The sequence below is a fragment of the Crocodylus siamensis genome, chromosome 13 (genome assembly GCF_052110815.1).
Source record: "Crocodylus siamensis isolate JL-2025a chromosome 13, ASM5211081v1, whole genome shotgun sequence".
NCBI classification, from domain to species: Eukaryota; Metazoa; Chordata; order Crocodylia; family Crocodylidae; genus Crocodylus; species Crocodylus siamensis.
Window position 1 is genome coordinate 22,056,381 of NC_143407.1, and position 11,303 is coordinate 22,067,683.

The 11,303-nt window shown below is 44.0% G+C and overlaps 1 protein-coding gene across 3 annotated transcripts; it reads right to left on the reverse strand.

Moving 5' to 3' along the window:
- Positions 1-1,955: 1,955 nt before the first annotated feature.
- On the reverse strand, positions 1,956-9,862 carry PRKRIP1 (PRKR interacting protein 1). 3 transcript variants are annotated; one of them, XR_016438929.1, is made up of 8 exons: positions 9,705-9,862; positions 9,365-9,443; positions 7,813-7,913; positions 6,826-6,911; positions 4,927-4,991; positions 4,167-4,250; positions 3,068-3,192; positions 1,956-2,737 (listed from the first exon to the last, which is right to left on the reverse strand). XR_016438929.1 is itself a non-coding variant. In XM_090025973.1 (6 exons), the coding sequence occupies exons 1-6, from the start codon at positions 9,822-9,824 to the stop codon at positions 2,622-2,624; spliced, it is 567 nt and encodes a 188-aa protein (XP_089882099.1). In that variant the 5' UTR covers positions 9,825-9,862; the 3' UTR covers positions 1,956-2,621. The 3 variants fall into 3 exon arrangements, 1 of the variants encoding a protein (XP_089882099.1); XR_016438928.1 differs by having other exon boundaries at positions 3,068-4,250; XM_090025973.1 differs by lacking the exons at positions 3,068-3,192; positions 4,167-4,250.
- Positions 9,863-11,303: the final 1,441 nt, after the last annotated feature.

An 11,303-nucleotide genomic window follows, 5' to 3' on the forward strand; every position in this document is an offset into this window, starting at 1 on the left:
AACCCTACAGGAGCTCTCATCATCACAGCACCCAGGATTTCTAGCAACATACACCAAACACAGCCTAAATCGCCATGCAAGTTCAGTCCTCCCAACAAAGGAGAGGACATTTATTAAGCTTCAGCACTGCGTTCTGTCTGCATTCATTAGCATTTCACTTACAAGCTCAATGTTCCCAAAAGGAGATTTGCGATATGAAGAATTCACTGTAAGAAATGATGGAATCAAACAACAGGGCTGGGTAGCCTAGCCTGAATTCATTTTATCCCTAAGAAAAGTGCAAGTGCAAAAAAGTGCAATATGTTTCTCAGTTAACAAAAACTGCCACTTTCCATTCACCCCAGCTTAGAAAGGAAATGCTGCCTCCCAGGGTACAGCCTATGCATGAGACTCATGTTCCTTGAACAATTTAAAAAAAAAAAAATCAAAGGAACATTGCAAAGTTAAGTGCTTCTTATGGATCTTGCTAGCACTCAAAAGTAGTAGTGTTTGCTCACCCTACTCTGAATAGAACAAAGAAAGGGCACAACCCTCCACATTAATGTGTGTCCATGAGGAAAATGTCACTGGTTATGGATAGGCTACCCACATGGAAATCTGGGACCCTGCCTCTTCCCTCCTCACCCCGATTCTCAGAGGTTGCCAGGGGTGGGGCTGTGTGCTCGATAGGCAGTTGTGCCTGCCTAAAAGGTGCTCTGCACCCAGCCAGACTACACCCCTGTGTTTCCAGGATATCCATTATAATTCCTAACAGCTGGCAGGAACCAGCCTCTGAAATCCAGGACTGTCCTGGCTAAAACAGGACATATAGTCACCCTAATTATGGAGCATTCACTGTCTTCTTCCGTCGTCCCCGTGAGGAGCTAAGGGTTTAGACTTGAAGCAGCACAGAGGAAGTAAGGTTGTCACAGCTCGCTCTGAATACCTCTCAGCATCTGATGACTTCTGAGCCAACCCCCTGTAGCTTTCCACCTTTAGAAGAAAAAACTTACCTTGCCACTGGAAGAAAGCAAACAGGGAGGGAAGCACAAGGGAACTGAACTCAAATGTCACTTGTGATGAATCATAGTATTTCCCCACTGAGCAGGCAAATAACATTACAGAGATGCCATTACACAAACTCAATTTAGTCAAGTAACATAACTGGTGTCAGGCAGCACAATCTAATGTAAAGAGCTCATCTGCAATACCTTTAATATATTTAGGTAACTTACTATTAGCTTAGGCTTGACAAAAACAAATTAATTAATTAATTAATTAAAAGTTGCACTGTATTCTGGATACTGAGCTGTCACAGCGAAAGCATCTGAGAAGAGACAGGCACTTCCAAGTTGGAAAAAAAATGGTTTTCTTCAGTCCAAACTACAGATGCTGAACACAACACTGGGTTTTGGTTTTAGTTGAGCTGCCAATGATGTTGGAGTGAGCTAAATTGGCAGCTCAAGGGACCTGAGGTCTCCTCTCGCCAAAACAGATAACTAGCATGATTCACCCCTGAGATTGCACTGCGGCCCATCCAGCTCTAGCACTTTCTGCAGACCTCCAACAAAACAGTCTGTATGTCTCAAATATATCAAACACTTAATGCAACACCAAAGCAGAAAGAATGAGACACAGTTCCCCATTTCTGGGGAATTTATGGGCCTCCTACGTATTTTGATGAATTAATCTCTTGGCTAATCTGTTTTTGCTATACCATTTCAAATGCTTTATCATTCATCTTTTTGTCCCTTAATCCAGCAAAAGACTCAGATTAGAGCTCTACCACAGATTTAAGTATTTCTCCCCTACTTCAGGGTCCCTAAAATCATACCAACTCACCACCTCCCACTCTGATGAAACCAAATACTGTTTAAACTCTTTAAAAGGCTCCTCAGCCTATTAAACAAGCTCTAAATTTGGCAAAAAGTACTTTACTTTAGTTAACTCCCATTCAAATAAGATCAGACAAGAAGTGAGAGACATTCCCTTTTTATTAATTAGAAAAATTTAGAAGAAAATTGTAGGGCACATCCAAGTAATAAAAAAGGGATCACCCGTTAAAAAAAATTCTATAGAACCTGCCTAGGATCATAAACTAATTTCTTTGGGTTAGAGATGGGCTTGTCACAAACCCCTAAACTGAAAACACTCACAGTGCAGGGAAATTTGGGGCCAAACCATTCTCTGCTACAGGCTAACTTTTGCCCTTAGATTCATACATCCTAATCCTATCAATTTCAGTGGAAGTTGGGTATCTTGGCCCTCACAGTAGAATTTGCCTTAAATGCTGATGAATATGATTTGCCCAAAGAACCTTGTCTGCCGATGAATATGGTTTAGCTTTCAGACAGCAAATGCTTTGGGCCATGCTGAAAAGAACTCTAGGGTCACAAAGACTCATGGCTGACTCTTTAGAGCAACCTTATAGCAGACTGCACAGCAGTTTTACAAGCAGTTAAGAAAATTCTGTTATTTGGCATCTACCAAAAAACCCTTCAGAACTCAGATGCAAAGGTCACACCTCCACCGTTAAGCAGGTACAACATATGCCGATGGATTCTGCCCGGCTGAGATGAAAGATTTTCATGCTCCTGAATATAAAGCAATGAATGTTGTTTCCAGCTGCCACTGCAATAGCATCATCCTCTTCCCATCACAAAGCTTGGCTCTTCTGCATCATCTTCCTTCTCTTCCTCCTCCTTCATATCATCTGCCTCTTCCTCGCTGGACTGTTGCTCTTGTGACTGGTCAGACTCTAAATGGGGAAAATGGGATACTCTGACTACATGTAGCGAGGAAGGCACATCAAAATAATCACCAACAAATCAGTCTTGGATGTTAGGGAAAATAAGTTTAGGTCACATCTTGCTCCTTCCCAAGGGTCATCACAGAATTGCTCCCAACAGTGTATTTACTAACAGTCTGCCCAGCTAAGAGACCCCCAGAACCAGTCTTACTATGAGAAAAAGCACCCTCATGCCCAGGTTTGGTTGGACAAAATAAACATGTATCTCTTACTGCCCCTCTTCTAGTTCCTGCACTTTGTTTTGTTTGGGTAACAATAATACTTAGTCCAGTCTCTGACCTTTGAGGATCACATTTAGTAGTAGTTTGATGCCACCAAGTGGTAAAATAATGAACTGTCATTTGCTATTAGCTCCATGCTTTTTTCCTACTGCACTGATGGTGAAAGGCATTGGATGTAGAATTCTGGAGATAAAAAAATCTTAATTCAGATAAAAGGCAGCAGCCTGGATGCCACACCCACCAATTGAGCCTCAGCCTTTTCTTGGAAGAACCCTTTAAAAGACAGTGGCTGAGACCAAGAAAATTGCCAGTTTGTGCCAAATGTGATGCTGGTCCTAATAAGCAACCTACATATGAAAATCTTCAAGTCATACCACCACTCCTACCACACAAGTCTCATGCTCACCAACATGCCATTAATCACAATAAAGATCCTGAAATTTAAATGTCTCTCCTTGACCAAGCCCCACAAACCGGAAACATTGTGATGAATTTATTGAGTATCACTTCAGTAACATCTTCCCGTGGATTAATTTGGACCAGTGTGTTTTAATGGCTCACAGGCTGAGGTACACACATGCAAGGTTCAAAACAGATTTGATTTTAAAAGCAGAAAATGAAGCAAGCTGGAAATACCAATCAACTCCTGACTCTTGCAGAACTATCAGGCACTGCTAGTGTTCCAATGGTAAGAGTGACTACTGAATAGGAATGCAAATCACAAAATGTTTCTAAATACTTTGACCACTCTTGTATGTTGACTGCATAACTTCAGATGCAAGCATTTGGTCCTCAACAACAACAACAAAATAAATAAAAATTGGTGCTCTTGAGCTTATCAAAATTAAGTTTTCGAAACTGGTGTTTCTTTTTAATCCTAAAATTTATTTTGCATAAGAAATTCCACTGTGTGTGGAAAAATAGTGGCATTGAAATGGATCGGGCTTGTACATATCATAATTCATTTTCCTACTGTCCAAAGTGTTTGTTAGCATTTCTTTTCTCTTTCACTATAGTTCTAATTCTTTCTGTACTAGCTTCAGTATACAAAATGTTCCTGTAATCTATAATCATTTAAAGAAAAGACTGTTTTCATAAACTGCTTTAATTCCAAAGTTCTAAGTCAGCTTGGGCCAAAAAAATTGCAACAGGTTCACCTTAGAAAACACCAGCATCTACTGCAGTTAAGTAGTGAACAAAATCAGTCAGCAGTCCAGGATATTTGGAATGAAGGGTAACATCTTTAAAAAAAAAAAAAAGCAAAAGTAACTTTTGAGCATACGTCCTGCCTTAAGTAACTTTCCAGGAGAGCTTCTGAAAATGTTAGCTGAAATTTCAAGTATAAGGGCCAAACTTGACCTCCACCACATGGACATGAGCTGCACGCATTGGTGAAAAATAGATCAACTCAGTCCTTTGGACTGGAGAACTGAACTGAACACCAAGGCCAGAACTAGACATCACCAAATGAACCAGATTAGTTGTGCTGGGATATATCCTTACTTGTATGACCAACAGGCTGGACAATGGGTGATATTGTCCAGCTTCCAGAAATGTACCCCAGAGATCCCAAGGCATGTCCCTGGAAGCAAGGAAGCCTGGCACTTCCAAGGCTTGAGGGGTCTGATCCCACAGGGAAATTCCTGGGGCACAAAGGACCAAGCCCCAAGAGCACCTACTCAAGGCAGTTGGAGGGTATGGGCATCTCTGCCTGCTCATGGTCTCCTGCCATAAAGCAGAGACACTCATTGCAAAAAAAAAGCAGCACAAATTACTACCTTGTCACAACTACATTGTGGCAAGACAGAGCATGGACATCTATTTGCTTTGTGCTATCATAAAACATTGTGGCAGCAGAAAAGCATGGAAAAGCTACATTTGTTTCTACCATAAAGAGAGAAATGAGATGCCACTGACCTTTTTCCTTCTTTTGTTCTAGTTTACTTTTCTTAGCGAGCAGCTTCTTCTCTTTCAACTTCTGGCTGTAAAGCAAGGAAAAAACCCCAAACTCTTACACAGAGGAATTCAAGCCTTTCAAATTTTCTGTATTTTTTTAATCAGGAATTTACAGAAAATGTATTGTATTATTGGACACTCACACCTTTAAAGACAAGTTCTAGTCAAATTTGCCCTCAACATACAGAACTGGAGCAAACAAGACCTACAGAAATGTTTCCCTTCTTAATTTTATTTGAATTAAACCCATTTTTCTTTTTGAAATCATTTAATTCCCTTAAAGCCCTTACAACTCAAAAGTGTGCCACCACATAAGAACTTTAAAATGAAAACTAATGAAAAGCAGAAGTGAAATTGACTCATCTATCTTCAAAGCCAACATAAAACACAGAAAAAGAAACAGTGGTCAAAAGCCAAATTATTAAAATCTTACATTAAAAAATCCCTTATTTTTACCAGCAACAATATTTTAAATTGAAAGCATCCCCTGAAACAGACTAATACATTATAAACTGATCTTCCTTCCCAGTGTGTTTCTGCCTGCCCATAAGGAATAGGAGGACATTTCAGTCCCCATGGCCCATTTCTCACTGGCCCCCTTGGTCAAGAGTGCTGACAAAGGTAATAATTAAAGTAAAAGGTGACAAAAGAGCTTGACATGTGGACATTTGCTCGCAGTTAAATTAACTGAGATCAAAGAGAAATTGCAGAGGCTCAGAAGTCATAGTCTTAGTCTAGCAGTTTAAAGAAACAGTGCAATAAAATAGACTGTGGAATTTAATGTCTACATTATTCCAATGCACTCCTTATTAACAGGAATGTATACATATCAGTCCCGTGCATGCTGATGGGTGTCATTACAAGACAGACTTAAACATTATATTAACCAATGGTTCCATGTATTTGCTATGAATGTGGGTCTGCAGATATAGATTTTAGGGCTGGAAGGGCCTCAGAGGATCATCGGGTCCAGTCCCCTGCACCAAGCAAGAAAGATAACTGGGTGTCAGGTGACCCCAGCAAGGTGTCTAGTCTCCTCTTGAAGATTTCCAGGGTAGGCAATTGCACCACCTCTGGAGGAAGCTTATTCCACCGTCTGCACACCCTGACTGAAGAAGTTTTTCCTAATTTTGAGCCTGAATCGATCTTCCAGGAGTTTGTGGCCATTACTTCTGGTTTTCCCCTCGGGTGCCATGGTGAACAGTTGCTCACTGAGCCCTTGATGTACTCCCCTAGTGTAGCGGTAAGCTGCTACCAGGTCCCCTCTCAGCTTTTATTCCTCAGGCTGAAGAGTCCCAGATCCCTCAGCCTTTCCTCATACTCCATTCATTACTAGAGTAAGCAGGCACAGCTGTTAAATCCACAACACTGCAACTTTAGGCCAGTGGCCAGTTTGCAGTCTTCTGACTATCCACATGCAAACAATGAGCTGGCCTACCCACGCCAATTTATCTGCAATACTCATCTACAGTATCATCAGGTTCTTTCTGCTGGCCCACATCCCAGCATAGACCCAAGATGCAAAGTCATTCTCTGAACAGCAGGTCCTTGGCTCCAATTGCTAGACATTCACACAGTCCAGATCTACATATAAACTCCTGCTGGCACAGCTATGTTCCTCAGGTGTTCAAGAAGCTGTGCCAACAAGAATCCTAGTTAAAATGCAATTATACCATGGTACTGCTGATGCTGAAATAGCACAGGCCCAACCTTATAAAGGCAAGGACAGTGCTAACAGAAATGATCTGTGTAGCCAGACATCTCAGGTGAAAAGTTCTACAGAAAGAAGGCAGCATTTATCTCTAAAGTACATGGCTACAGATAAAGCATAGCATTAAGGTTTTGACAGTCTGCCCTCACCGCTTCTTTCTGCGTTTCGCCGTCTGCTCCTCTGCAATCATCTTATTCCTCTCCAATTTCTTTTGGAATTCCTCATCCAGTTTTTGCTGTAATTGATCACATGTGACACTTTGGTTACAAACTAAATTTAATACCATTCATAAGCCACCTCCATTTAAAGAAAAATCTTTTAGCAAATAGCTGGGAGATTTTTCCAGGAAGCTTTTGTTAAGATGCCTTCTTGTATTAAGAAAGATTGCATAGGTAAGTTTTATGCAGACAATATTAATCAAAAACATCAAGGACTGAACCCAGATAGCCATAATAAGGGGGTAGAAATCCTCATCAACTTCATTGGTGGCAAAGACATCAGGACCATGTCCTACAGAGTGCTAGAATAAAGCAGAATACCAGGAACATAAGCAGCAACATAGGAACTGAATGGCTTTTCAAACTTTATCAAGATAAGGAACTGACAGAGGGACACTGGTCCCTGAAACAGAACTGCCATTGTATTATTGGTTCAGGACTTAGACAGAAGTTCTAATATTAAAAAGGAGTCCAGGCCTCTGGACTCATAAAATCCTAATGCTCGTGTTCAAGTATTTGGTTTTACGCTTTCTTTGCAAGATAAGAACGATTAAGGATTTCTTTTGATTTTTAAGAAAGCATGAACAATTCTGCTTACCTCACTAGCTAGAAAAAAATTCTACCCATTTCTGTATATAAGCACTCTTAGTCCAATTTGAAAACAGGATCATACATATTTTGGCTTTATATGTATTCCCTAGAGTCACCCACTGAAGAGGAAGGATAGATCAGGTCAGCAGCAAAGCACTGATATTTTAATATTATTCTTCAAAGGCTACACATAGCCCATATTAAGAAAATAATTATAAGACCAAACAGTTTGGAACTAAGCTAGTCTCTCTTCTCATGATCTTAGGAAAAAATTATCCAGTGAATATCAAGCAGTCAGACAAGTGACTATAGTAAGAATCCACTGACCTTCTCAGCCATTGCATCCATAAAATCCTGCCTCTGATACTCTCTCCGGCGAAGATGGCGGTACACATGGAATTCACCACTGCCAGCTCCAGCGCTAGAACCTGCCGGTGATACAGGAATGGTTGCAGAGTCAGCATATAGCACAGAGAAGAGCACACCAAGACACTCACAAATGACTCAATCTCTGACATGGTATACCAATAGTACTGTAGACATGAGAAGTTTGCTACCCATTTTTATCAAGCCCACATCAACAGGAAAAGCTAAAGCAAACTATAAGATACTTGCAACTCAGTGCTGCAGGATCTATGTACTGGTCAACAATCCACATCACTAAAACCATCATCACTGTTAGTTTGTTAATCAGAATGTTTGCTAGGAATATCAGCCAAATCTCTACACCAGCAGTTCTCAACCTTTTTAGACTCACGTCACCCTTTAGAAAATGCCAGCTTTTAGGTTTCACTCATTTCCCAACTCCAGAAAAATAATGGAGTGATTCTGATCTTGCAGAGAATTCAAAGGGTTCATAACAGATCAGGCTGTTTTTAACACAATGGATTCCTACCTGAAATTCGTGTGTTTACCTTGTGAATCATGTTTGCACGCTTAACAGTGCTAATGTTACATGGCACCCATAGCACCCTTGAAAGGATCTCAGGACACTCCAGGGTACCAAAATCACTGCTCTAAACACTGACTGGGTCACAGAAACAGTGCTCTCACACCCTGTCCTAGGCAGAGAGGCACAATTGAGAGGGCAACTTACACCTTGTTCTGCCACTATAGAGCTGAGGCTGTTTTCCCCTGCCTCTTTCCTATAACTAGCTAAACGAAAAACAAGTACAGAAAACAAGCAGCAGTGAACAGGCAGGTTATTCCCTCAACAAAGTTAATCCAAAAAACCAGAAAACAAAAACAAAAACAAAACCCAAAAAAACAAACCAACCAAATAATAATTAATAAAAAGCCACAAGTGTCACCACTTCCTGGCTGCACCCCTTGCTCAGACACAGGCTCTGTGTGACATGAACAATATAACTTCAGTTTCTCATTGAGAGACAGAACACTTTTGGGGGCGCTGAAACGGAGACCCTTAGAGAGGGCAGAATCACACCCAACTTGCTATTCAGCAACAACTGGCCATATTCACTATGGCCAGGTGTACAGACAAACTTCCTGGAGAGCCCAGCCTCTAGCTTTATTTTCATTCCATCCAGGAAGAACACACACTAACGCTGAAACTTCCTCAGCCTGACAAAGGGTTTTTGAACCTGAAAGCTTGCTTAAAATTATTTTTTCCCCAGCTATTTAAGTTGGTCTAATAAAAGATATCAGATTCACCCAAAGAGCCTTGTCTGGAGAGGTCCAGACATTTATTCTGGACACCAACAGCACCAACAAACCTCAATAAAGATGAGAACTTCAGCAATGACTTGGAGACAGTCCGGGCCCTTTTATGGGAAAGCAGAATAGACTCCCCCCATCCTGCCATGCTTTCATCTAAGCCTGAACTGCTCAATGTGCGGGCATTGGACACAAACCCCCTTACCCATGACATCTCGGACAAACTCTGGGGGAGGTCGCGGCGCCCATTCACTCAGTTTCTCGGGGATGGGAACAGTCTTGTCCTGCAACAATAAACCAGCCGGGCATCAGCGCCTGCCCTGGGGGAATTGATCACCGTGTCCGAGTGCTACTCGGCACAGATCCCAAGGCTGGCACAACCCAGGTGCCAGGGGCTGAGGGACAGCAGCAGCCAGGAGGAGGAGGGGAGAGGGAGCTTCCTCCCGGCAGGGGGCTTGTCCGAGGGGGACTCCCGGGCCGGGCCGAGGGGGCTCAGCACCTCCCGCATGGCCCGGAGCGCAGGGGCGGACGAGGCCGGGCCTCACCGGGTTCTTCATGAGGCGCTCCAGGCGCAGGCGCTGTTCCTCGGCCGCGCTGCGCGGGATGACCAGCGGCTGCGGCTCCTTGCGGGGCCGCGGCGGCCGCGGGGCCGAGGGCGCCGCCATCTCCGGCCTCTGCCCGCGGAGCCCGGCCCCTACTGATGACGTCACGGCAGCGACGCCCCGCGCTCATTAGCACCCGAGAATATGCATGAGGAGGGCGGGGCCACTCCGCGTTCCAGCCCCGCCCCCGGTCCCGCCCCGCGCGCAGTGCTGGTGGCGCCCGGCAGAGGGTGGCGGCCTGGCCCAGCGCCTCGGGCCCCGGCCCTGCTTGGTGCGGGACAGGCCCGTCCACGTGTGAATCCTGCGGAAAGAGCACGCGACGTGGGGTTTCTGCATCTTCCACGCCTTCCTTCTGCAGGAGGCTGCCGTGTGCCGTCACGCCCGGGTACCAATGACTTACCAGCCTGGGGAAAGGCCACCCAGTGCCAGGGACCTCAGGACAGGCTCAGATCAAGCGTAGCGACTTCTTAACCTGGCATGTACCTGGGGCCAAGAAGGCAGTTGTCCTGAACTGCTCTTTTGGCTCGGTTCGGTACCCAGCCAGAGGCGCAGTGGCTTTAAACCCAGTTTATGGAAATGGGAGTCTTCTCCCTCGCTTGCTCCGAGGGCCTTACGGCAGCCAAACCCAAACCTCTGGGCTTGTGCTTGCACATAAGATGCCTGCCAAAGCTTTTGGAAACATCTGAAGCCCCAGGTGTGGGTGGAGGATGTTTGCCCGTAGTAGGGCCACGTATGGTTTTGGACTCCTGGATGTGGAGTAGACGAATTATGTTAGCAAACAGACAACCTGTCAGTAGCAGCTTCCTAGCTGGTAGCAAGTGGACAAGCCCATCTTGTTCTTCATTCAAGTGTTGCTGCTTACATCATCCTGAGCACACAGTAGGTCAAGGTCCCTTTTGTACTACAGGCGTGCATGTTTGGTAAGTGGGTTGTGACGCATTTTTTTTGGCCCCGTTACAAAAGACTGGAGCAGCTTTTTCCTGAAACACAACCACGTCGGGGCGTGGTGAGCTACAAGCACAGCACTGATGAACTCAGTGCATACTGGGAAAAGCTGACACCTCTTCCCTGGTGTCTCAGCAGAGCAGAAAAGACTGGAGGCAGAACAATGCCAGCACCCCCTGCTGCAATGCAGGCTGGGAAATTCTGTGGCACAGAATAGTGTTTTTCAGCCTGTTTTGTCCATGGGCCCCTGGGGTTCTGCAGGCTAAGTCTAAGGGGTCCACAAAAGATGACTGATCAATCAAAAGTAGATGAACACCCACACTTAACAATTCAAAGGGGTGCACACCTCCATCCAAATTTCTGTACGTATCCACAAATGAAAAAAGGTTTAAAAACCACTGGCATAGAATAATCTGCAAAGAAGCACTGGTATACATAGCAAAACAGTGTGTTAAACTGGCACCAGATAGCATGATCTTGTTAACACAGGCCTCCACCACAAAAGATGTGTGTTGAGCCTGGGGGGTTACCACATTGGAGTCTTCTTCATATTTGACCATAATTCAATTTAGCCATGGACAAGGCTGACTCAGGGCT